This window comes from Meriones unguiculatus, chromosome 4 (assembly GCF_030254825.1).
Source record: "Meriones unguiculatus strain TT.TT164.6M chromosome 4, Bangor_MerUng_6.1, whole genome shotgun sequence".
In the NCBI taxonomy this organism is placed as follows: Eukaryota; Metazoa; Chordata; class Mammalia; order Rodentia; family Muridae; genus Meriones; species Meriones unguiculatus.
In genome coordinates this window covers 88054429-88082130 of record NC_083352.1, presented here as the reverse complement: position 1 = coordinate 88082130, position 27702 = coordinate 88054429, and the positions used below count along the sequence as shown (strand labels likewise).

The following is a 27702-nucleotide window of genomic DNA, read 5'->3' as shown; positions in this document are numbered from 1 at the left end:
GCCCAGGGCTGTGTGCATGCTAAAGAACACTTTGCCATATGTTAAACAAATCCCTCTCCCCGTTTTTTGGGGGGTGGGGGACAAGGCCCCACTCTACAGCCCAGCTGGCCTTGAACTCTCAATCTTTCTGCCTTAGCCTGCTGATGGTGACAGCAAAGGTGTGCCACCATGTCCAGCTTCTAGCTAGGCTTTTATGTACAACTGGGAGCAAGGCAGACCAGCACGACATGGTCAAATCACACCCATTTCTAGTGCAGGCGGAGCTGAAGTGGAATAGACTTCACATGGAGGCCTTCCTAGTTCTCAAGAAATGTTCCATTTTAATCTTCCCTCTCTGGACCACTTCCCTCTGGCCCTACAACCAATCCAGTTATAGTGCGTCGTTCGTTTTTTATTTAAGGCAACAGAAGAATGTATAAATTAACAAGGAAAATAGCATCTGTGTAGATGTCTTTAATGGGGACAGCTGGTGTAGCAAAGTGGTCATCAAACAAACTCAACAAAGTCCACACATGGTGTAAGCAATCCACCCTCTCTTAGAGTACGTGTTCCATTCCAACACCCTTTCTCAGAGTACGCTCTTAGGAGACAAAGACAGCTCTGTACTAAGAGAACTTACATCAAACGCTTACCACCGCTTTCTATTTGTATACACATGAAGCAAGTGTGTGGTTTTTAAAAGGGTCTTCTGCTGGGTACATTTTTAGACGCTGACCTTGCTATGCTCTGGGCAAGCAAATACAGACTCAGCAACAACTGAATCTCTGCTCACTGGACAAACACCCCAGCCAAGGAGACCTCAGCGGACCTGCACCAAATCCCGGGAGTAGAAAGCATGGCGGATGAGGTGGGCTGCAGACTCTGGCAGCTGAGACCACTGCTGGGGCTCAAAGGTAAAAACTAACCTCCCCGGAATAACAAGAACGAGAAAAACATTTCTATGCAAGGATGTTCCCATTAGGAGTGCCCCGTCCCTCCACCCTGCAAGGCTGAATTAACTCCAGGAGAAACGAATGTTGTCTTTGCCGCCCTTCATTCCTAAGTTGTTTTATTTTTTAAATACACAATGCCTTTCACTTACAACATGAAGTAGATTGTTCCCAATTCTACATGAAAAAAGTGAGAGGAAAATTATTAACCACAGAAACCACACCTAGGATGGGACCTGGGCAATGTCCGCTCACGATGGGACCAGCTGGATGCTGGGCCCACATGGACATGAAAGGACACAGAGCCCCAACAGCGGCATCTCCACTGCCGGTCTCGGCATTAACAACGTGCACACGCTCAGCCGTGCCTTCGAACGGTCAGTCTGCAGAAGCTGCCTGGGGGTCAGTTCACTCTTCATCGGAGTCCATTGTGGGCAGAGAACCTACCAGCTGAGTCAGACAGCAGAAACTCTGTTACGCCAAGATGCGCCTTCAAGCGTCTGTTTTTCAGAAGGAAACAAAGCTTGCCTTGCGATCCCGTCGGTAGACATGAATGTGCTCTTATCTGCAGGAAAGGGCAAATACTCAACGGCACTGGCTTATCCTCAACACGAAACCACTATCTTGGGCACAGCGCATCTTCCAGAACAAAATGCTGTGGGTCAGAAGTCACACTTCCCACTTCTGTTTTCCTATCTAGCCCCTCAGCCTCTGCTTTTTAAAGGCTGCACATTCACGTGGCTGTTGGGGCTATCATTCCCACATTCTTAACTATTTCCAGAAGCTGCTAATGAAGACTTTAAGCTTAAAAATTCAAAACAGGATTTCCTTTATTATGGGAAGAAAGGGCTTTTGCTTGGGACTCACTATGTAGCCCATGCTGTCCTCAAGCTTGCAGCAGTCTTCCTGCTTCTGTCTCTTAAATGTGGCGAGTATAGGCATGAGCCCCCATGGCCAGCTCAGTGTCTCTTTACCCAAGCTAACTCTCCTTTCTTTGAGATGAGGAGCACAGAGAGCAGGAGGAAGGAGGAAGCAGCAGCAGACGCGAGCCTGTAGCTGTTGTCCTCCTGCGTCTTGGCTTTATGTCCTTTTGCACCCAGAAGCAGCTCGTTCTGTGGTAACCTGTCCCGTCTCTGAACACCTCACAGCTTTTCCATGAGGGCCTCTATCCAGCTGCTCCCGTTCATCAGTTTAGTGGTTGCAATGACGTACTCAGTGCCGCCATCTTCCAGCTGAGAGAGGAAACGTAGGGCGGCTATTTCAGCAAAGGTGACACCTCCGAGGAAAAATATCAGCGTGACTCTGTTTTCTCCTGGCTGGCCTAAAATGTAAACATTTCAGAATTTAAAAGCATGCAATACTGATGCCTCTCAAAACTTTTTTTTTCATTTAAAAGTATTTAAAGAGCTATAGAGGTGACTCAGTCTCAGTGCTAAGAATGTGTATTGTTCTTGTAGAGGGGCCGATTTTAGTTTCCCAGCACCCACACCAGGCAGCCTACAACCACCCAGAACTCCAGCAGACGGTCCTGACCTCTCCAGACACATGTGCGTGTGTGTGCGCGCGTGCACACACACACATCACAAACATAGCTTAAAAACAGAAAGCATAAAAACGTCAAGTACATCTTGGTGCAGCCGGTTCATTTGAGGCCCTGGAATTTGATCTGAACACCCCAAGTCCTGGGGGTCTCTGTGCAGAAACCCCTGAGGGCTGTCATTCTCCAGGGCACAGCACAGCTGCAGGGCTACAAAGTCCATTAGCAACCGACTCCCCTCCGACTCTTAGGAACTTTACAAGTGCACAACCCATAGGAGCGGTAGCTGACGGGAGAGCCAGTGAAACTTACGTTTCTTCTGCAGCCCAGTGGGCAGCAGCTGCCGTTCTTCAAAGTGAGGCCCCGGGAGGATGCGGAGAACCTCCTCGATGCTCCGCCAACCCGGCCGGGACAGGAGCTGAGCTAGCCGCACACTGAGTGGCGCGTAGCCACTGTACACGTAGGATATGTCTGTGGGGTTCTGCCGACAGTTAAAGAGAGACAGCGGCTGAGAGCCACCTTCTGATGGTGGTTGAGGTTAGACTGGAAGACAGAGACTCAAAAGCCTTGCTTGTGCCTTGCTCTGGCCCATCTTGGATACACTCTCATCCTTAGCCCAAAGCTTTTTTTGAGCTTACTTCTGGTATGTGTGTGGCACGTATCTCTCTGTGTTTGGATGTGAGAGAACAGGCGCCTGCAGAGTTGAGAGGGTGCTGGAGGTGCAGGAGCTGGTGACTGACCCACACGTTGGTGCTGGGAACTGAACTCAGGTCCTCTAGAGGAGCAACAAATGCTCTTAACCAACGAGCCTTCTCTGCGGCCTGGCTTCACTTTTTTCATTTATTTGATGAGACAGGATCTCACTATGCAGTCCAGACAGTGTCAAACTTAAGATCCTCCTACCCCAGCTTCCAGAATGCTGGGATTACAGGTGTGCACTTAGGAGAGTGAGACTGGAGGGTCAAGAGTTCAAGGTCACTCACTACATAGGGAGTTGGAGGCTAGCCTATGCTCCAATGAGTCAAACCTCCCCCCCACCTTCCATACCAACCCCCAGCAGACACACATAAAGAAATGGGGACAGTTCAGTGCTAGATACATGTTTAGCATGTGTAAGGCCTGGGTTTAACTTCCAGGACCAATGAATAAACTATGTAGCGATTAAAAGAATGAGGGTGGGGCCCAGGAAGGCTCTTCAGAGCCCTGGCGAGGTAGGACATGGGTTTGAGGGGAAGAAGGTCAGAACAGTGTGAACTAACCTCATCTGTGAACACACCAACTAAGCCACATCACACGGAGTGGTGACTTACAGCCAGGAGACTCTCTGCAGCCTAAAAGCACAGAGTATGGTAGTAATGCTGCTAGGTTCCAGGGGCCTTCTGAAGGACTGTAACCTGGCCACAGGGTTGCCTCTGTGAGAATTGGGTTAGCAGCGGCAGGAACTGCCCCCTTCCCAGAACACAGCTGGCTGGTCCACACACACTGGATGCTTCTGTGAACCGCTCTTCTGGGTGTCCCCACACTTCTCCCCAGGGGCCTGTGCCCAGAAGCCTGCAGCAGCTGTGCCGTGACTTCTATTTGGGGCAATGGAAGGGACCAAGGGACAACTGGAGAGTGGACAGCAGCATGTGGCGTGGCTTGTTTTGCCCTGCCATCTCGTCTGTGACACGAGGCCTCAGCCACACAGATCCCTCTGATCCCATGACAACTTTTGCTAATAACTTCTATTATGTGTCCTGCAGGCCTCAACTGCTGCGATGGACGTTAACTGAAGAATGGCCTCTGGGCATGACTGCGTACATCAGGTGACTAGTGAGTGTGGAGGAGGCGTCTATGAGCAGCAGCAAGCACACACAGGTGCATCATCCCGCCTGGATGGGGTATGCCCCGCTCCCTCGAGCCCCTGCTGCTGTGACTTCTCAGTTATGACTGTCCATGGCCTGGACCTGTGAGCGACACAGTTGGTGAGGGCTCCATGCTCTTGCTAGTCCACTCTGTTCACATCTTTATTAATCTCAAGCTACCCACTGACAGCACTCTGCTGCTGCTGAGACCTGGAATCAACACATGCAGTGCTGCTTTTCAGAAGCGTGGAGATGGCTTTGAGAAAGCAAAGGAGGCTGGAAAGAAGGCTAAAGGAGTAAGGGCGCTTGCTGGTAAGCCCAGCAGGCCGAGTTCAAGCCCCAGAATTGCCATGGTAGAAGGAAAGAACCAACTCCTGCAAGTTGTATACACACACACACACACACACACACACACACACACACACACAACATATATGCATTCATACACACACACTAAATCAATGTGAAGATACTTAGAAAGTGGAGCAGATGTGCTCATCAGGGTGTGCACACTGCCACAGTAAACTAACAGAATCAAGTGCAGGAATGCATCTTACTTGTTCATTGACATCATCCATCCAGAGGCGTAGCGTCTTCCGGATTGTTGGGTAATTGTTTCTGCCCCCAGTCTGGGCCTTCAGCAGACCAGCCTTTTCCAGGTTGTTCAAAGTCAGTATGTGCTGATAGCCGTAGGTCTGAAGGAGAAGGCATTCGTGGTGATGTTAGGTCAGGCATGGTGTGTGGAGATGGAGGAGGGCAGGGTAGAGGGGCCTCATATTCGCTCAAGCATGATTTGAGATTTTTACTTTAAAGTCAGTGTTTATAACCCAACCTGAGCATTAAAGAAATCATATCTATATAGAGTATATACTTAGCTCACAAAAGATAATAGATACACTTAAGACCAAAGAAAGATAGTTAATAATGAAATATTGTACATGGAATTTTGTTTTTTAAAAGACAAGTATTAGCCAACCCTGTGGAACCCTTCTCTTAGGTGTCTTACAATCAAGTCAGCTGCCCTAGACTGTGTGAGGTAGCCATTATTACGTCCATTTGATAGTAACGTTCACTAAGTGGCCCAAGGGTCAGCTGGTGAGACCTGACTGCACCCAGTCTTGTTAACCTTGAAGCACACACTCACTCTAAAGTCTGGGCGTAAACACCCAGTATGTAAAGAACAATGGGAGTCGGAGGAAATCAAACCAAATGCTGGCCTGGGGCAACTGAGGCTGGAACGGAGGTTCACTCCTGACTACTGGGATCGCATGACAATTTCTGTCCTTTGTGTAACTCAAAAATGATGACAATGAAATCCACAAAAACTAACAGTATACTGAGCAGTGACTGAGACATTCAAAGGGCAGAACAGTCTTTCCAGGCAGGGTTCACTGCGCAGACCTGGCTGGCCTGGGACTCACAGGGCTCCAGCTGCCTCTGTCCCCCAAGTGCCTGTGTGTGGCATGATGCCAGGCTACAGATTTTTTTTTTCCCCAAAATGGGTTTTTTTTGTGTAGCCTTGGTTGTCCTGGAACTTGCTCTATAGACCAGGCTGGCCTCAAACTCAGAGATCCTCCTGCCTCTGCCTCCCGAGTGCTGATCTTAAAGGCATGCACCTCCTGGCCAAACAACAGGTTTTAAAAACAAAACGAGATAGTGTTCACAATACACTAAAAAAGCAGCCATGAGAATTATAGTATTGAATATAACAACATTATATTTAGTAATGCTTTCCTTCTCAGCAAATAAAACATGTTTGCTTCCCTACCTGGAGAATCTCCCGTTTGTAGTGGTCCAGAACCTTCTGCTTGAGCCCACTGTTGCACACAGACTGCAGGCAAACCAGTCTCAGCACCTTGATGAGAGGATGCTTCTGGGCAATACAGTCCTCGATGTAATTGTTGACCTAGAGATGAAGCAAAAAAAGACTAACGAGTCCAGGGACTTAACATAATGTGATGTCACTATATTTCCCCAAGGCAGAGAAAGGTGATGTGTGGGAGAACGGCTCATTTACACACTTCCTAACACTCTCCTGTGGTGCGGCCTCTCACCCCTATGCCCCTAACCTGATGGCCAGCACACAAACACACCAGCATAAGATGGGGAGGGCATCGCTGGACAACCAAATGTGCTCAGACACATCCACCTCTCGGACAATCAGGCAGTGGCTTCCAAATGTCTGGAGTTTATCTGACTTGGCCTACCTAAAAATATACTATTAACTTACCCAGCATAAAGTGATAAAAATACTTTTAAAAAACAGAAACCTTTGCAAATTGAACAATTGCACTATTTTTTATATGAAAGATATTTATTGGATGGATGTGAAAAGAGAGGGGGAAAGGGAGAGAGAAAGACATGGAGGGGGAGAAACAGGAGAGAAAGAGAGGCAGAAGAGAGTGCAAGAGAGGAGAGCCAATACACTATTTTTAATAGTAACATACTCTTAAGGAAATTGCCTAACAAATAAACAAAACCAAAAAAGTAGCCTGGGGTTTTTGTTTTGAGAGAGCGTCTGCTGTTGGGTTGGGCTCCAACTTGCTATGTAGCCAAAACTGGCCTTAAATGCTTCCATCTCTAAGTGCTAGAATTACAAGCATGTGCCACCAGGCCCAGCTGGTGTGTGTGTTGTTGCTATTTGTTCTGGGAGGAGTAATGTAGTGAGAGTTTTGATTTCTTTAAAAATATAAAAATGTTATGGGAATGTTTTTGTTTTAATCCCAGGTGTGGGATATGGGGCTGCTTCAGACTGTCTATAGCAGCTGCCTATGATTTGTCTCATGCTCTGGCAGGGGCATAATTTTGCCAGCTGCAGATAGTTTCTGTCTGGAATTCTGGGGACTTTTGAGAGGGTATATACATGCCAGAGCCCCATGAGAGGCAGTGGCTGCTGCTCCCTGTGCTGTTGCTGGTTGGAGCTACCCTGACTATGAAGACCAAACTTGCCCCAAGGAAATTGACACCCCTAATCAACAGGAAGTAGTCTAATGATATGATGCTCCCTTTCCTCTCTAACCTTCTTTCTCTCTTACCTAGTGTTGGGAGGACGGGGGTTCTAAGAGAGAGGAGTGGAATAGGGAGGTGGATAAAAGAACCCAATATAAAAGAAGCTACAAGTCTGGCTACAGAATACTGGCTCTGAACCCAAGATTTCTTGGCATGCCAGACAGGTACTCTCCTATCAATAACCTATACCCCCACTCCAAACACACACCGATAGATGTGTGTGCGTGCGCACATTTGTGAGCCCACACAGAGCGTACATGGAAACCAAAACAATAGAATGAGGGCCAGGTGGGGTGGTGCTCACCTTTAGTCTTAGCAACTGGGAGGTAGAGACAAGAGGATCTCAGAGTTTAAGGCCAGCCTGGTCTATATATCAAGTTCTAGCCCAGCCAGGGCTACATGGTGGGTTTGTGTCTCAACAATAACAATATAGACAACACCACAATGGACCAAGCATCTGGCTCTAATCTTCCGACGATGAACTTCAGCTGTGGTGTAGACAGGTTCATACATACCTTATCAGTGTCTATCCCAGACATGAACTCCTGCTCCACTGTTAGCTTATCAAAGAAGTCTTCAGACGCTAAAATGGAATCAGCAAATTTTTGACTTAGAAATTCAACAGTGTCAGTTGATTTGAGTGCTGTGTGGAAGCAGGATTAGGAAATGAGGCACACAAAAGCAAAAAGGTAGAGACTTTGGAGCCATCAGGAGCCCCCAGAGCACTGAGCGCCACACTTGCATGCTGCTCCTTCGGGGTCTTTGCTTCCAACTCAGGTTAGCGTCAGTGAGCACTCAGTCCCCCAGAGCACAGCCTCGGGCTAACTCACTCCTCCCGCTGTCAGCAGCAGCAAAGGACTAATTCTCCACGGTGAAGTAAGACTCCCTCGGCAGCAAACACACGACTCAGAGTCTACACACCGAGTCAAATGGACTTGTGTTTAGCTTTACCATGTAGCGTGAGGCTCTTTGTGACAATTCTGCCGCAAATTTTTGTTATTTTCTATCTTATTTTATTTTTAAGACGGGATCTCTTAGCGTATCCCAGGCTGTCCTTGAATTCATAGCAATCCCTGTCTTTTGGCCTCCCAAATGTTGGGCTTACAGGTATGAGCCATCACTGAGACCATTTTCAAAGGAGGGAATGAGTGTGGTGTGTGCATGTGAGTATGAGTGTGCATGCAGTGTGCTTGTGAAAGTGTGTGAGTGTACATGCGTGTGTGCAAGTGTTTATGTGTGCATGTACGTGCATGTACGCGCGAGTGTGTGTGTGTGTGTGTGTGTGTGGTCTGCATGTGTGAAAATGTGTGTGTGCATGTTCATATGTGTATGAGCATGTGTGTGTGTGTGTGTACACACATGTATGAATGCCCAAGGAGGCCAGAACAGGCCTTCAGAGCCCCTTGAGCTGGAGTTTCAGGCAGCTGTGTTGAGCCCGCACACTCTAACACTGAGCAGTCTCTCCAGACTGACGCCTGCTTTCTGTCTCTTGTTTATTTTGTTTGCTGGCTGTTTGGTGCTGAGACCGGGCCTTTCTGTGTAGCCCTTGCTAGCCTGCATGCTCTATGTATTTCAGGCTGGTGTCAAACTCACAGAGATCCTCCTGCCTCTGCCTCCTGACTGCTGGGATTAATGGCATGTGTCACCACACCTGGCTTAGTTTGTTTCAGGGGTAAGGTTTAACGTAGCCCAGGATGGCCCTGAACTCAGAATGACTCAGTAAACTGAGAATGACCTTGAACTTGGGATCCTCCTGCCTTCAGTGCCCCAGCACTGGGCCTGCAGGCACACGCTGCCATGTCAGGTAAGCAGTCTCCGCCTGAGCTTTTTTCCAGCCCTGCCCCCCTCTTGTTTGAGAGCCATGTTGCTCAAGCTGTCCTTGAACTTATGGTCTTCCTGCCTCAGCCTCCCCAATGCTATCTAGGATTATAAGAGCTTTGCCAGTTTTCAAGTGGACCAAAACTAGAGTCCCGATAAACCCAGAACATCATATAGCTTTAATTAGGTAATCCATCCCATAGGGTCACTGTGTTGAACTGTTTCCCATAATCACGGGCAATCTTTTGGAGAAGCACTTTTCTGTTATTCCACAGGTCTATGTTAAGTCGGTCGCAGATCTACCAGTTTTAAAGATGCGGCTGTAACTTATGCGTACCTGAGTGTGTCTGTGTGTGGGGTCATGCCTGTGAGCGCAGTCGCCCTCACGCCAGTGGATGCCCTGGAGTGGAGCTATAGACAGCTGTGAGGTATGTGATGTGCTGCTGGGAGCTGAACTGGGGTCTGCTGCAAGAGCAGCAAATGTTCCTGACCCCAGGCCGCACTCTCATCCTGGGCAAACGTTCCTAACAGTTAACACGCACACTCGTAATTGGACACAGTGGCACACACTTGTCATCCCATCACTAGGAAGGTACAGGCAAGGGAGCAGGAGTTCATGCCAGACCTGTCTGTATATGAAGTTTAAGGACATGAGACCCTATCTAAAACACTCATACACCCAGTACTGCTGTGACACACGCATAATGCTGAAAGGAACCGACGGGGGTGGCTCCATGCTACACAGACACCGGCCCTGTTTGATCCCTAACAGCAAAATAATAAATAATCAGCAAAACCACAGCTGACCTTCCCAAGGTCAGAACCACAAGAGAAGACACTTACTGGTGACATCTTTGATTAACTCCGCAATTGAGGTGTGGTTGGCGAGAGATCCCCTGGCTGCCTGCATGTGGGGCAGCTGGGCCACGAACTGCTTAATCTCCCCGACTGTCTTGGCGTTGTGGCGTTCCTGGAACACAACAGGCAGCAGCACTGTGAGGCAGGGGAACATCTTAGTCAGCGTTTCACCAACATCATCGTCAAGGGGGAAACGCAAATCCAGCTAAACCCAGCTCCAAAATCACAGACAGGAGAGTAGGTACGGTGAGATGGTGCGCTCCGTCAGGGGACCCACAGGGTGGAAGAGAGATGCCTTGAGCTGTCTCCGCAGGCCCATGCCTGGGTGTCCTGTACAAGGCAGAGACAGGAGGATCAATGGGGCTTGCTGGCCACCAGCCTCGATTCTGGTTTAGTGAGATACCGCTGTATCAGGGGAATGAGGGAGAATGAGAGAGCAGGAAGCTGACTGCTGGCCTCTGCACCCACAGCACACACATCTACACACACCACATACGTACACAAAAAAAATTTTTTTTAATGTAGCTGAGGTTACAGTGCAGTGGTACAACACTGACCTAACTTGATGGGACCTTGGGGGTATAACACACACACACACACACACACACACACACACACACACACACAGCTCTAAGATATAAAAAAATTAAGTGTCATGCAGAGGGGAAAGTAAACAGCAGACAGTGTCTAAGCCAGGCATGCCAAAGCTGACTTATAGACCTTAGGAAGCCAGGAAGACCAGAAGTTCAAAGTCATCCTCAGCCAGGAGACCATTTCAAAAATCAAAGCCAAACAACAAAAATTTTCTGTGTAATTGAAACAAATCCCATTTGGCACTGAACCTCAAGTAAATCCAGCCCATGAACAAAGTGAATGATGCTTATTGATAAGAACTTGGCGGGGAGGTGGTTCGAGACAGGGTTTCTCTGTGTAGCCCTGGCTGGCCTGGGAACTCACTGAGATCTGCCTGCTTCTGCCTCCTGAGTGCTGGGAATGATGAGAACATTTTAATAATGTCACCCAGAACTGTCTTCAGAAACATGGGGTTAATATACAGGTGGAAAACGTCTACAACCACAAACACAACAACAGAAACATAAAAAAGTAGTTTTCAAATTTCTATGTCTGGAGTCTAAACAGTCATTTTCTTATTGTACAGATTGCCACATTCAAAATCAGCTCAACAAGAATAAACTGGCTCAACATTGGAGGAGGCCGGAAGGTGGTAATGAGGCATGGGCGGCTGGGATTTTGATCTCATTATCGTCTGTCACACATGTGGGGCTCCCCTGCCACTGCCATGCTGGCCAGATCTCAGCTCAGCACAGAGGATGTCCACCTCTAGAGCGCTGGCGCCCTCTCAAGGGAGGAGGAAGGGACTTAACAGAAGATCACGGGAACTTATTTCTGAAAACCTAGCAACACTCATGCTCTCTCTCTTGCACCCCCTAAAAAGAGGAACATTTACAACAGTGCTGTTATCACAGGCCTGAGACAAAGTCTAAACACCAAGAAAGCTGTGTCTGATGTAGCTCAGACAAGACCACTGTGCACACAGCCAAGGCTCTGGGCACAACCCCTAGAACCAGAAAAGTTAGTTAATTAAAAGAAAGCCTTTGCGTCCTCTTGAACCTGCAGTGTTGGAAATGAGACAGGTGTACTATAGCCCAGCCTAAAATTTTTTATTTTATGCTTAATCATGAGTTCTTGTGTGTGTGTCTATGTGTGGGTATGTCTACCTGAGTTGAGGTACCAGAGAAGGCCGGAAGGGGGCCTCAGGCCCTGGGAGTGGAGTGACAGGGGGTGGTGAGGCATTCCGTGAGGCTGCTGGGAGCCGAGCTCGGCCCTCTGTGAGAGCAGCTGTCAGCTGCTGGGCCGTCACTGCAGCCCCAGCCAGGCTCTTACACTGTAGGTCACGGCCTGTAAAGGGTTGTGTAAATGAACATTAGTTTCTGAACATGCATTATCCAAAATTAACTGAAACACATTTCCGGCAGTGCTCACTAAAGCCTTGGCCCTGAAAACACACGTGGAGCATTTGCAGGTCACAAACAAACACTGCCTACACGCAGCGGCTCAGACTCAATGCTGCTTCGTACTATGAACTGCAGCGTCTTCGGTATATGCAAGTTTTCTGCTCTGGTGGAAATATAACGGTTTCATTTCAGAAAACATATTACTGTCTCTCAGGAATTCCAGCCCAGCCAGGACTACACAGTGAGGGCGGGAGGGGGCAAAGAGAACATAGGGCTTTGACAACGCTCTCAGAGAACTACAATGTCATGTAGCTGGTAGTGGCCAGCACACACGAAGCCCTGGCTTTGTTCAGCACTGGACAAACCAGGTGTTGTGGTGCAGACCTGTAATCCCTGAAGGGTCAGGAATTCAAGGTCATAAAAGCTCCATCTTGGCCACAAAGCAAATCCAAGGCTACCTGGGCTTCAAGAGACCCTGTCACAAAAGCACCAAATAAATTAAACAGACAAAAAAGTAAATACAATTAAAATTTCTGTTTTGAGTTTTTTCTTCTTTTCATTTTTTAAATCATCAACCGGGGGCTTAGAAGACAGCTGTTGCCAAGGAAGTATCAGGACAGGAGTTTGACCCTCAGAATCTACATAAAGAGCAGAAGGTCCCGGATGGGAAATGGCTCGGCCATTAAGAACACTGCTGAACCTTACAGAGGTTCAGTTACCAGCACGCACATGGTGGCTCACAGCCGTCCATAGTGTAGTTCCAGGCAATCCAACCCCCTCTTCTGATGTGCTGTACAAACATACATGCAGGTCAGACACTCACCTACGTAAAAATAAATAAATCTAAAGAAAAAAATTAAAGGCCAGGTGTAGCGCCATGCATTTGTGATCTTGGTACTGGAGGAGGAGAGATGGAGGATCCCTGGAGCTTGCTGCCCAGCAGCAGAGGCTGAGGGGCAAGAGACCGAGTCTCAAAAAACAAAACAAACAACAACCAAGGTGAAGAGCCCAGCAGTGGTGGCGCAGGCCTGTAATCCCAGCGCTCAGGAGGCAGAGGCAGGTGATCTTTGTGAGTTTGAGGCCAGCCAGGTCTGCATCCAGGACAGCCAGGGCTACACAGAGAAACCCTGTCTCCAAACAAAACAACCCCCCCCCCGGCAAAAAAAAACCCAAGGTGAATACCTCTTGAGAAATATCACCTAAGGTAAGGTTTCCATGTGCATACACACCCCACACACTCACACTCACTCACTCACACACACACACTCACACTCACACACACACGCTCACATTGTGGCGAAAAACCTTTAATTTTCAAGCATTTTTCTTCATTCCTCTATCCCACCACATTTTTTGAGACAGGGTCTCACTCGTAGCCCTGGCTGGCCAGAGATCCACCTGCCTCTGAGTATCAAGTACTGGGGTTAAAGAATGCAACCATGCCCACTTCAGTTATTTCTGACATGGCCCTGAACACACCACTGCCACTCTGGGCTCTATATAATACAGGAAGGGGCAGTCTCAGTACTCACGATTATAAAATCAAAGCAACAATCCACTCTGAAAACAAAGCAAAACAAAGCACACTGAAGATGTCCAATGTCCCAAGTATCAAATCCTCAGCCAAGGCTCAATTCTTTCCATGAAAGTCAGCAAGCACGGCCACCTCCCTAGCATGCAAATTTGCTTTTGGCTTTAATAGTTGGTAAAATTATGAGTGCATCAAGGAATTATTTTCAAATAAAGTTCGTTATGCTTTGTTTGTTCCTGATTTAGACTAAACATCTCAGGCAAATACAAGTCCGAGCTGCAAAAGCTCCCATAGGGGGCCAGGAGTGCTGTTCCCTCAGCATCCCCAGGGACAGGACGGCAGCCAAGGCTTGCCTCACCTCAAAGGCCGCAGAGATGATCTTCGCCTTCTTGCTGAGCACCGAGCCCACAGCATTGAAGTTCTTGTCTCGGATCTCGGCATAGAGCTCCTCTGCAGAGTTCAGCTGAAGCTTCTTTGCCTCTGTGGGAAGTTCCTTCCCGCCACCGCCCTGCTTCTTGGGTGCAAATTTCTCTGGAGGTAACTTCACATAACCTGAAGTTGGACATAACACACACTTGAGCAGTTACTGAAAGACCAGAGACCAAATGCCTGGGTGCAAAATGCCTCTTAAACTCACAGAATGATGGACGGTTTATTGCTGTCAGCCAAAACCAAGCTGTGAATCTTGAATTGGAAGAGTGTTAGAAGACAAGGGCACTCAGCTCTGTGTTTTCACCCTCCATAGCCCATGCCCAGGCACAGTGGCTTTTCAACATCTACCCACAGCTCTAATTGCCACTGTGGTTCTAAAACAAAATCTCACCAGCATGGAGCTGCCCCAGTGAATCCTAGCACTCTGGAGGCAGAGGCAGAAGGACTGCTGTGAGTTTGAGGCCAGCCTGCACCACACACCCACAAAAACAGCAACAAACAAGACAGAAAACTCCAGAACATTCCCAGAAGTAACAAAAGGTGGCGGGGATTTTAAGGTTAATTAATTTATGGGTGTGGGTGTTCTGTCTGTGTCTGTGTTGTGTGCATGTGTATCCAAGGAGACCAGAAGAGATGCCAGATCCCCTGGGTCTGGAGTTATAGACAGTCTGTGGGTCACCATGTAGGTGCTGGGAACCAAACCTGGGTCCTGTAAGGCAGCCAGTGCTTTTATAATCAGCAAGCCATCTCTCAAGGCCCAACATGGGGGTTTTTTAAAATGAAACTTCTGTTTCAGTTCTGTACACACACACACACACACACACACTAGAGGACAGGTCAGAAACTTTACCCTCAGGACCAAATTCACTCACTTTGTTTCGTTTCTGATTTTTTGTTAGAGAGATTGAACTCAGAGCCTCCAACACACACACCTCTTATTTCGGAAGACAGTTTAACCTACTGTTCATGGCAGAGCTTTGCAGATCCCAGCTCCCTCTAATCTGCAGAAACCTAAAATGTTTACTTTCCGGCCTCCACCCTGGTCTAGAATGAACTCCAGGTTCTGCATCTCTCCAGTTCTTCTACAAAGAAGGTGCAGGCAGAGTCTCCCACCTCTGTTCCTACAAAGCAACTCAGTCACTCCCACCCTTGAGATGTCCTCAAGAGGAGCTGATGGGCTTCTATGACAGAAACTTTGAAAGTAATGGAACATGTATGAAGCATCTTATAATGTTAACACACTCTTTAAATTTTTCTTTTTCAGTTATTGTAGGTACAACTTGTAGGAGTCAGTTCTCTCTTTCTACCATCTGGGTCCCAGGGATCACACTCAGGTCGTCAGGCTTGGCAGCTGGCGCCTTTATGAGCTGAGCCATCTAGCCAGATGCACGATACTAACACCACTTGACCCTTAAAAACCCTGCATCATGGCCAGGTGAGGTGGTGCATGTCTTTAATCCCAGCACTTGGGGAGGCAGAGGCAGGAGGATCTCTGTGAGTCTGAGGCCAGCCTGGTCTACAAAGTGAGTCCAGGACAGCCAAGGCTCCACAGAGAAACTCTGTCTCAGAAAAAACAAAAACAAAACAAACAAAAAAAACACAAAACCCCTGCATCGTGGGATCTGGGAACCGCTGGGGTCATCTTTTGCACGCGGTGTTAAGGTTGCCTCTGTACATTCAATCGTTAATTCTATCCTCGGGTGGCTGAGCAGGATCTGGATTTGGTCTTGTTGTTCTCATCATATTTTATAAACATACACTTCCCTCACCTTCTGGTTGATTTGATAAAGAACTAAATAGCCAAAAGAAAAGGCAGGAGAGGAAGGCAGGACTCCTGGCAGAGACAGGAGCTCTGGGAAGGGATCTGAGGTAGGAGAAGTCACCAGCCAGACCCAGAGGAAGAAGCGTGTGCCAGGACTGAGGAAATGTCATGAAGCACACGGCAGAATGTAAATTAGTATAAGCGGGTTAACTTAAGTCATACAAGCTACTTGGGAACAAGTCTAAGTCTAAAACTCAGCTTTCATAATTAGGAAAAGGTCCATGCCATTATGGGGGGGGTACGAAGAAAACCCCTCTATAATTGGCACCCAGCGTTTACAGAGAACAGAAGGTAACCTGAGCAGCAATGAAGGGGAACAGGCAAAGGCGCTTTTATGATCCTAGAGAGTAAAGCGACACAAATGCCCTATGTTAGGCGAATGACTCGGCAAATGCAGCATACTGTAGAAATTAATATTACAGTCCACATGTGCTAAGAGAACAGTCATCATTATACCAAATCACAAGTGAAGTTTACGGCCATGAGATGGCTCAGTGGATGACCTGAGTTCAAGCCCTGTGACTCATGGTGGATGGAAAGAATCAAAGATAACGTTGTCTTCTGTCCCTCATCTGTGAAATTTATGACAATTTGTACAATTTGATTCCCTGTTTACTCCAAAAAACAATCTGCAAAGAGACTTCCAAGAAGAATGGAATGCTATGCTGTGGTTTGGGCTAAAGGAGGGCAAGTCAGGTCACAAGGACAGGCAAGGGCTATGTTTTCTTTGCTCTATTTTCCCAGTGTCTCCTTAATCTGTATTTGAGTTCTAAAAAAGACACCACGAGGAGGCTGTGAGTTCACACATGTTCTTTCTCTTCTTGGATAGTCCCTACCCACCTCTCACTTCCCCACCTCCTGCACAGCCATCCTGGGGTTCACTCACAGGCCAGACCCTTCCCCATCCCAAACTCCAGGCTCTCCTGCAGCCACCTTCTGGTGCACTCTGCCAAGGCCCTCACTGCACTCTGATTCCCACCTGTTACCCCGCATCTTAGAATGAACTCTCCTTCCAATTAAGAATGAGCTTAGATACCATTTTTTAAAACAAGTAACAAAAACAGAAACAAGACATCTGCTCACATCCTTAAGGACCCAGCACCTCCTACCTTTTGTGGAGCTGTTTCTTCATCCCTGTCCTCAGCTGCCCACCACCCTGCTCTCTCACCTCATGCTTGTTCTCATGATAAAAGCACAGAGCACAAAATTTGCCAGTTTGGCCATTTTACAGTTAATAATTCACAGGTATTTCCTGCCTGGTTTTAAAGCTGCAGCAGTCAGTTCTAGACTTTCTCACTCCAGAAGGAACCAGCAGCCCCACATCCGCCTCCCAGTCTCTGTGGGTTTCACACCCTTAACTATCCGCAGCTCCACGATGTCGAGAGGCCAGGCCCAGGCAGAGAGCGGGCCTGGGTGTGTGTGTCTGTCCATCCATGGTAAGCAGCAGGACAGATCTTGTCTAAAGGGGCTATCTCCCCTGGACCCTGGCCACATGTGGGGATGAGGTCTAGGCAGTGCCAGAGGTTTTGTTTTTTTAAGATGTGGCATAAATCAAGACTATTAATAATTCCTCACATTTTAAAAGTGCAAATTAAATATCATGTTGCCAAGACCAAATGAAGAAAACATGCTGTGACCTCTGGCCCAATCACTCATTAAGCCCAAACTCTGGTCTTCCAAGATTTCCACCTAGTGACCCCCACCTGAGCACTCGCTGAGGATTTCGTCACCTGTGTACATCAACTCAAGACAGGCTGGCTGCCCCCAACTCCTGCACCTACCACACTGTTTCTCCTCTCCTGAACCTCCATCTAAACGTCAGTCTTCCTTCCAAACTCAGAAGCTCTCCTGTTCTCCACCAGCCACCGGGGGCTGTGATACTACACGTGGCTAGCCACGGCTCATGTGCATCAATCCCAGCTTGAATCAGCAGTGTGCTCAGGTGTCTAGCCTTAGACTCAGAAGACAAGCAAGCAGAAACCTTCTAACCAAACACTAGCCTGCATATGGGGGTGACTGTCTACAGTCTACACTTTTAGGGCTCAGGAGCTGAACCAGGAAGACCAGAGCTTAGGGCCAGTCTGGGCTAGAGATCAAGACTTTGTCTCAAAAATATAGCAATCAGGGGTCAGTGAGAAGGCTCAGTGGGTAAAGGTACTTGTCACCAAGCCTGATGACCTGGGTCAATGCCCAGAGCCCACGCGGTGTAAGGGGAGAACCAACTCCTGAAAGCTGTCTTCTGACCTCCACACTTGCTTAATAGGTATCTGTGTGTGTGTGCACAATAAATAAATAAATGTAGAAAAAACCCTTAAATAAGGCAAGTATGATCAACATATGCTACCTACATGTACGAAATTATCGAAGAACATGTTAGGAATATTTTTTAAAGATAATAAATATGATAGTACATATTTATTATATAATCTCAGCTTTTGGGCGACAGAGGCAGGTAGATCCCTATGAGTTCCAGGCCAGCCTGGGCCACAATGTGAGACTCATTCTCAAAATAAATGTACAAATAAGTAAATAAATGATAAACAAATGATAAAGAGTAGGAATGAGTTCAGTGCCCGTTAGAGGCCTCACTCTCCTTTAAACCACTTCCCTCTCCTACGTGTCCTGAGGTGGTAATTTATTTACTGAGCCTCAATGACATACACACACATATGAGCACAGTACAGAACGGGAATAAGCTGGCTCTACATCTCAGGCTATAATGTTCTCAACCATTTGCGCTACTTAGGACTGCTTAGAAAATAAACAGCAAAACAATTTTTCACATAAAGCTCTCCCATCTTTTCTGGAATGATGATCTTTAAGGGATATTTTTGGGATTTTTTTTCAGGGCAAGAATTAATAGCTTTCTATGCTTCCAACTTGCTTCCAAAATTTTTTTATTCTATTAGTCTTTACTTTCAAACCATCATTAGGTATTGGATTTTCAGCTGGGCAGTAATAACACACACCTTTAATGTCAGCACTTAGGAAGCAAAGGCAGGTGAATCTTTAAGTGTGAGGCTAGCATAGTCTACAGAGTGAATTCCAGGACAGCCAGAGCCACACACAGAAACCCTGTCTCGAAAAAACAAAAAGAAAAGAAAGAAAAAGGAAGTTGGATCTTTACTTAGGTGTTATAATTCACACCTTAGTGTAACCACAACACCAGGGAGCCAAAGGGCCAGCCTGGGCTACATGGTAAATTCCATTTAGCTTGCACTACAAACACTCTGTTTCAAAACACAGGTGCCAGAGGGTAGGAAAAGAAAAGAAGAAGGAAAGGAAAAGAAGAAGAGAAATAGTACCCTTGAACCTTGACATTCAAACTGCTTTGAGAACTACCCATCGAGCAACAGTCTCACACCGTGGATGCAGCTGTCCCACCAGCCACCAGCGAAGGCAGACGCCATCCCACTTACTGTTCTGAATGCCGTAAATCTCGTCGATGAGCCCCTCGTATGTGAGCTGGGTGGCAAGTGGCGTTAGCAGATCCACGTTGCGGTCAAGGAGCAGCAGGTTATCAAACACGGGGAACACTGAGTTTTGGCTTCCTGTAAACTCCCTCTTCATCCTGACCATCATATTGGCCACTTGCTGGAAACAAGACAGGGGATCAAGGGAAGCCTCCTGGGAGCTAGCAGAGTTTAAGATTCTTAATGCTACAAACAAAACAATAACCAGGAGTTTAAAGAGAGAAAAGCTGCCAAGGCCAGACTGATAATAAAATAAGCAGCAGTCACAAAGCGCCCTCAGTAACCACCTGACACAGAGACAACAGTGGCCACTGGGCCCAGTCAGACACAGCCGATGCCTGCTACACGAGGCAGTTACAGTCTCTGGAGACGGTGAAGTAACCAGCGCTATCTGCTGGTTCAGAGAGAAACACGTGAGCCTCTGGTCACATCTTTCTTATTTTATTTCAGACTTCGTTATTTTTAGGACGGGCTCTGAGCCTCGCCTTCGGTTCCTCCTGCTTCACAGGCTGGTGGCCACCAGTCCCCAGGAAGGGAGAGAACCACAGCGTGGTAGATGGGAATGCCTCGCAGTGGCGCTGTTCACAAACCCCTGTGAGCACTGACTGCTGAGCGGTGTGTCCACTTCAGGGGGGACAGAGTGCTCCCCGCAGAATATGCGCGTGACGGGGATCTGTCTCTCGTTCCCCTCCTTGACCCCTATTTAGAAAACAGAGGGCTCTCACCCGTGCACACTCTCCTTTCCCAAAGATCTGGGGGATGGTACCGTACAGCGCCTGCAAGGTCATCAGCCCCTTGGCTGCGTGGAACAGGCTTGTCTGGTCGCCTTCTAGGTAGCACTCCTGTGGAGACAGAGGCCTGTTATTGCGGACTTTCATCATCTACTTCAAACTGTTCTGCAGTCACCATCCACTTACAAGTCAAATGGTGGCTGGGTGGTGGTACAGAAGGTGGAGCAGGGAGATAGTCCTGGGACATCCTGGGCTACATGAGACCCCATTCGAGACAGGCAAAAGATAAAAATGAAAAACATGAAATGGAAAACGTAAAAATGGTTCTCCTCACAGACCAGTCTGGTGGCACTCATCTTTAATCCCAGAACTCAGGAGAAAAGGCAAGTAGATCTTTGTGAGTGCAAGGCCAGCCTCGTCTACACAGCATTCCAAGCCAGCCAAGGATACACAGTGACACCTTGTCTCAAAACAACAACAACAACAAATGGTACCTTTTGTCCCAAGGCCCCCACTGCTACGACCTTGGGGTCTCTTCAGTGTTCAAAGCCAGGAGCAAGAGGCAGTAAGAGCCCAGGGGCCGAGGGAGGTGTGGTTCTGACCAGCAGAGGGGTTAACCACTACTTCTCAGGGGCTCGTGCTTCACACCGAGAGCCTTGTCCGGACTCCAGCACTGGTGCGTTTAGCCTTCTCCAGCACAACAGTCGGGACAAGGAAATGCATGTTTTGAAACACTCCCAAATGCCAGAACATGGCAGTCCATGTTTCATTCATCTTCCAAAGCTGTTTTACTACAAAGGCTCTCCCCTTTTAAAAAGATTTCAAAGCTAATGAGAGACTTTTGTTTGTTTGTTTGTTTGTTTTTCAAGACAGTTTTTGTGTGCAGCTCTAGCTGTCCTGAACTCACTATGTAGCCCAGGCTGACCTTAAACTCAGAGATTCGCTGTGTCTGCCTCGAGAGTGCTGGGATTTAAGGAGTTTGCCAGCAAACCTAGCATGACATTTTTTTCCCCGTTTTTGTAGTTCTGGAAATCAAACCCAGGGCCTCAAGCACATCGTTCCATTTCCGAGCCACACCCTCAGCAACAACAGATTTAACTTTGAATGGTGATAACACTGGCCACTCACTGGGAACCAGATCACCTGGGGCCCTCGCCTACCACAGCAGTCAGTGAGGAAGTCCTATGTGTCAACAGCTCACTCCTTGCACAGGGAATCCCATGTGGCTTTTCAAGCTACCAGGACATTTTAGGATGAATGCTAGTACTACACATTAATATTTAAAAGCTCATATTTTGGGCCCCAAACTTGCTCACCCACACAACAGAAGCCCTTGTCATTTCTACTAGGTTGGCCGACTTTAGAATCACTGGGTTTGAGTTATTAAAATGAAGGCACTAACACTGTGTGCTCGCACTGAACAACCGATGGGGTGAGCCTGAGCTCACGTTTAGACACTATTACACAATAAGGCTCACAGATAAGTACAGTTCAGAGCTGGGGTTGGTGTTAACTTTTGGCACTCCTCTCAGTTCTAAAGTCGGAGGACACACAGAAAGAATATTGTATGTGCTGTTGAGTGAGGCCTGCTGAAAGCCTGTCTGGAAAAGAAATTAAAATATTCTTAAAACACACACACACACACACACACACACACACACAAAGAAACAGAGAGGGGAGATCTGCTTGGCTTCTGCAAAGATGTCTGAGAGCTGGGGGAGTGGCTTCATCATCACTCTGTACTTCCTAACTCAAAACTAACTATGTAAATGACTTATGTTTACAAAATTGGGGCAGGCCCGGCAGGGCAGGGTTGAGACGCCTCACTACGTACTCCTGGCTCTCCTGGAATTCCCAATACAGACCAGGCAAGAAGATCCACCTGCCTCTACCTCCTGGGTGTTGGGGTCAAAGGCCTGTACTGCCACACTCAGCACTACAGCACTCTCAGATTACTGGTTTAATTGTGTCTTGTTTGATATTTGTTTGTTCGCTTGTTTTGAGGCCTCCCTGTGGTGGTCAAGCTGGCCTCAACCTTTCAAGAATCTATCACAGCTTCCCAAATGCTGGAGTTGAGGGGTTTAACTGAAGGCTTTAAAGGGGTGAATTTGGGGCTGGAGAGACTTCTCAGTGATTAAGAGCACTGGCTGCTTTTCCTGGGTTCAATTCCCAGTGTCCACATAGTAGCTCACAATCATTTATAACTTTGACCCCCACTTCTGGCCTCTGTGGACACCAGAAACACAAGTGGTACATATATGTATATACATGTAGATGAAACATCCATAACACATAAAATAACAACAACGAAAAAACAATCAAAAGGAAAGAAAAAATCCTTAAAAATAAAACAAAATAAAGGAGAATTTTACAGCATGTGGGTGACAATAAAGCTCAAGTATCACATAAAAAAAAATCCTGAAAAAGAAAAAAAGGGAGCCAGCCAGCTGTGGCAATACACACCTGCAATCCCCATACTTGGGAAGTGGAAGCAGGAAGATCAGAGCTTGAGGCTGGCCTGGTCTGCGTGAGACCTTGTCCTACAATAGCAAAATAGATTTGCACTGTATCCATGAATGAACACTAAACAAGATATTAAAAACAAACAAAAAGAACAACAGGAATACGTGCCCGTAATCTGAGCACAAAGGAGGCTAAGGTGTAGAAAGGCAAGTGAGGCGACCACTGACTACAGAGCAAGGCCAGGCCTTTAAAAGGTGGGCGTGAGGGTGGGAGGAGCAGTCTGGGCAGTTCAGTGGTTGAGAGCTCTTGCTGTGTAAGCCTATATACCTGGGCTCAAATCTGCACGCATGCACACACCACACATACATACATGCACACATACACATACCATGAACACACACGCATACACACATACATATACACACTTCACAGGCATGCGCACACACACAGTCACACATGCGGAGGGTTGGTCTAGTGCTCTATGTATACAAAATCTGAATTCTGAGCTCCAAGATCTGGCTGCAATCTGCAGTTCATTGTCACTTACTCTGACCAATGTTGTATAAACTTTGCTCTCTAATTATCTCTGATTGGTTAATAAAAAAGCTGGATACCAAGTGGCTGGGCAGAAGAGAAGTAAGTGCAGCTTCTGTTGGTGGGCTTGGGATCTCAGTGGGGACCATGAGGTGAGGAAAGGAAGGAAGGAAGAAAAAGGACGCTGCTAAGAGGAACTGGCCTGATGGAGAGAAACAGCCCAGACAGGACCAATATGGCAGGTAACTTGGAACGTGTGGCTGAGAAGCAGCCAGACTAGCTTAGAGGACCAGCATTAAAAACATGTTTGCCCAGTTATAGAGCCAAAAGCTTACCAATAAATCTAACAGGTCTCTGTGCCATTTATTTGGGAGCTAGAATGGGTGAATGGAAAAGCCCACCAAAATCTAAACCTGCTGGTTCCTAGTCTCACTTTTGGTTCTGGGAGAGACCGTGTCTCAAGGGAATAAGGCGGAGAATGAAACATACACATGCCATATCAAAGACAGAGGTGGGGGGGAATGGGTAGAAACAATGAGCAGGCAATTTTCCAAAGAGAACATATCCAATATTAGTAAACATGTGAGGTAGGCCTCACCTTCACAGGGACCACAGATGCAAATACAAACAGTGGTGTGACACTTCTAACAAAAATGAAAGCCTGAGGGCCAGTCATGGTGGTGCTCAGCTTTAATCGCAATACTCGGGAGGCAGAGGTAGGTGAATTTCTGAGTTCCGGGCCAGCCTGGTTTATATCTTGAGTTCTAGTGAGAGCCCCACAATGAGATCCTGTCTTTAAAAAAAATAGTAAGATAAAAGTTTGATGTTAAGGAAACGTCAAAAAAAAAAGTCAAACTTACTTTGAATGCACCCTCTGATTCCATGGATAAGAGGTCTCCATCAAATGGAATGAGATCTAAACTGTATTCCTCTTGATAAATAAAAGATCCCAAAACACCCAGGTCCTTCAACCGCTGCTCACACAGCAAGCTCCGGCGTGGCACAAACAAAATATGGAAATCCCTGGTGGGGCCACGTCTGTCTTCACTGCAAAGGAAGTAGCCGTTAGTAGCTCCTTAGGGTTACAAGGTGCTTTTCTTAGTTCATTCCCACTGCCTGGCAGGTGCTAAACAAACACTGCTTAGGTAGACACACAGAGACAGACTATCAAGGGACCAGAGGAATGGCTCAGTGGTTAAGAACACTTGCTGCTCTTCCAGAGAACACCAGTTTGGTTCCCAGCACATGGCAGCTCAGAACTGTCTATAGTTCCAGTTCCAGGGTGCCCAGCGCCCTCTTCTGGCCTCCACATCCATCAGGCATGTACACAGTGTACATATATATATAAGCAGTCAAATGGTCTACACATAAAATAAAAAAATCATAAATCTCTAAAGCAAAACATAGACTCTCATACCCAAATTGTTAAGTAAACTTTGGTTCCAGCAAAGTTTACACAGCTCACACAGCTCACAAACTGCCTGTGAGCAGATCCAGGAGATCTGACACCCTCTTCTGGCCTAGATACACACACAAACACATGCACACATGCATGCACACAGACAGAGAGATACAGACAGAAAGAACCAAAAACAGATCTTACAGCAGGACATCTGCTTTGTTGAAAACAGATGCTTCTTTAACTAAACCAGTTTTACCCAACAGTCTTCTATTAAAATGAGAACTAACTTCCAATTCCTATTCTCTATTCTCCTTGTTTGCTGACTTCCAAAAATAGGATGTGCAGTCAAGGCTTTCAGTGGCTACAGAGTGCAGGCTGTGCTGAGAGCTTCCTCTAATAAAATGGATTCCACATTAAACTTTAATTGGTTCTTACTTATTTGCTTATGAAATTTAAGCACACTACATCTGGTATTTTGGAAAAAAAAAAAAAAGATCATTTGAGGTTTTTGCTGCTGTGTTTTTTAAGGCAAGGTTCTCTCTGTTGACACAGGTTTGAACTTTTAGCTATCCTCAGAGTGAAGTTAATTCCCTCAAGCTATTCAGAGCACTCCAACCTGATTCTCCCATGTCTGGTTCCACTCTTCCAAAAGATGGCTTTCCAACACTGACAAGGGGGTGTTACAAGACAGGGAATCAGAGCATTAAGCCATTATAAAAACAAATTCCAGGCAGGGAAAATTCAGCAGGGGAAATCGCCTATGCCAAGCCTAATGACCGAGTCCAATTTCTGAGACCTCCATGGGAGGAGAGAACCCACGCCCACCAGCTGTCCTCTGACAAGCACCATGGCAACACCGTCCCTTCAAAATAAATAAATAAATACATGAAAGAAAAAAAAACTTTCAAAGCCCAATTCCTTTTAAAACACAAAGCTCTGACGTACCTGAGTACATTATCAGCAATTATATCCATCAATTCTAGCCTGGGTCTGACCAAAAAAATTATATTCTTGACATCAGCTGCTGGCAAACGGCCTCCTTTAAGTGTGAACATCTTTTCCACTTCATGTTCCTAGGGAAGCAGACACAAAAAAACTAGAAAAAAACCCTAAACTCTTTGGATTTACAAATAATTCATAGTCCCAACCAAACACATAAAGGACCAAGCTTCAAGACAAAGCCATTGTTTCTGCATCCGCCTGCAAACTTTCCTGACTAAGCAAACTGTCAAAGGCACAGGGTCATGGTCCACAAGACAGTGCTTGTGTGTAAAATAGTTTTTGTTTGTTTTTTTCCTGTGTGATGCCAGACATCAACCCCAGGGCCTTGTGCATGCCAGGCAATTATATTACCAGTTAGCAGCACCCTTAGCAGAATGTTAATCAGGCATTAATATCAGTGTTTGTACAGATCACATAACTTTGCGAGTGATTATTCAGGAAGATGTGTAAAAATCCCATTACCAATACTAAGTTCAATTGATTATTAATTCTTGAACAAATCCCATACAGCAGATTACCTTTAGCAGCGAATACTGTGCAATCAGTCCAAACGGTCCTGTTAGGTACTCATCCCACACTATTGCCTGTAAGAGAGAAACACTCCCTTATTTCAGATAGTCTCAGGAACTTCCAACGATAGCAGTCGAAAATGATAGTTATACATAGTAAAAATGTATGTTTTCAGGTTTATTTTCCCTACCCGCCCTCATTTTATCTTAACTATGTGCAGCTGTGTGTGTGCGGACACCTGGCCTCGAGCTTGGGTTTGTGCATGTGAAAGCAGCTCTCTACAGAGGCCAGAAGGGTCAGACCCCAATGGAGCTGGAGTTACAGGCAGTTATTAACTGCCCACTGTAGGTGCTGGGAACTGAACTGGGGTCCCCTAGAGGAGCAGCACTCTCTCTTCCCCACTGAGCCCCCTCTCCAGCTCCAAGGGATACTTGCCTAAAATCTGAAGTTAAGTTTTTTTGTTTGTTGTTTGTTTTTTTACAGGCTCTGATCACATTCATAGCCTAGGGTCTAAGCAAAACTTTCATGAACGGCAGACGTGATCACACTAAGGTCAGGGAGCCCTGCTTTCTCCAGGAGTAACACTTTGTAAAGCTGTAATACAATACCACGGTTCTATACCGGCCCACATCTATCTGATTTCAGTATCACTTGGGGTTTAATCTGGGACCCTGTGATTTAATGTCTTCTTGACTCGATGGCAGCAAACAACCATCTTACTTGAAGCTATAATTCCAAAATTGGTTCTAAAAAACAAAAACAAAAAACAAAAACCTCCATTTTACTTTTCTCTTCAGATTAGTACTTCCAGTTCCCTGGAGGGGGTGGGGGCTGATTCAAAAATCTCTAAATAGAAAGACAGAAATGCTTTAAAGAAAATCACACAGCTAGGCAAACGATGGCTCCGGTCTGTAACGCCAGCACTTGGTAGGCTGAGGCAGGAGAATGGGAGAAGAGCTGGAGGCCAATCTGGGTTACACAACCAGGTACAGTCCTACTGCCAGGAACTGAATCAAAACTAAAATGCAACAGCAGTGCAAAGGGCTTTAATTCCAGCACTCAGGAGCAGAAGCAGGTGGATCTCGGTGAATTCGAGGCCAGCCAGGGCTACACAGTGAGTCCCTGCCTCAAAAAGCTAACACGGGGGCGGGGAGGAGAAAAAAAAAAAAAAAAAACGAGAAGGAAATTCTACATAGAGTGCCCGATCTCGTCTGGCTCCCTGGTAAACTTGGGGGGCTTTAATAGGCAAAATGATCCATGTTGAAGACCAGGTTAAAGTCTGAAGTCGCTCCATCCTCTCTCACTACGTGTGTGCAGAGGGCTGTGGGCGTGGACGGATGACAGCTCGGGGCTGGGAGACGCGGAGCGTACTCCGCTGTCCCAGAGCAGCGGCCTGGTCGCCCCCGGGAGCTGGCACAGGCGTGCCGGGCCCGGCCTGGCAGCGCCGAGTCCCGCCCTCACCTTGCTCCCCGCGCACTTGTCCAGAAACTCGCGCAGCTCGCGGCGCACCGCCTCGCGCAGCACGTTCAGGTTTACCCGCCCGTACGACAGGTGCGCGGCCATCTTGCCGGGCCACCCGAATCTCCCAGGCGCGGCCACGGTCACGTGACGGCGCGCCCACGTGACCCGAGTCGCGGATGTGCGTTTAACCCGGAAGGTGGACTCTTCTGGCCAAGCTCCTTCGAGGTCCTAGTGCGCATGCGAGCGGCTTTTCCACACTTTGGCGTGTTTTCCTACCTTGCTTCTGTGTAGAGATGGTGGGCGCTGGAAAGTGCGTCTTAGGGACGGAAATGAGATGTTATCTGTCACATTTAAAAGCAACACAGCTCTG

At 47.1% G+C, this 27702-nt stretch overlaps 1 protein-coding gene across 1 annotated transcript; it reads right to left on the bottom strand.

The window, feature by feature from the left end:
• Window positions 1-437: 437 nt before the first annotated feature.
• On the bottom strand, window positions 438-27487 carry Vps33a (VPS33A core subunit of CORVET and HOPS complexes). The gene is made up of 13 exons (XM_021631374.2): window positions 27333-27487; window positions 25880-25945; window positions 25305-25432; window positions 23818-24004; window positions 19955-20071; window positions 19176-19350; window positions 13861-14054; window positions 9981-10107; window positions 7835-7902; window positions 6079-6216; window positions 4868-5005; window positions 2779-2947; window positions 438-2250 (listed from the first exon to the last, which is right to left on the bottom strand). Exons 1-13 carry the CDS (start codon window positions 27432-27434, stop codon window positions 2072-2074), a joined length of 1788 nt encoding a protein of 595 aa, XP_021487049.1. The 5' UTR covers window positions 27435-27487; the 3' UTR covers window positions 438-2071.
• Between the last annotated feature and the right edge of the window lie 215 nt (window positions 27488-27702).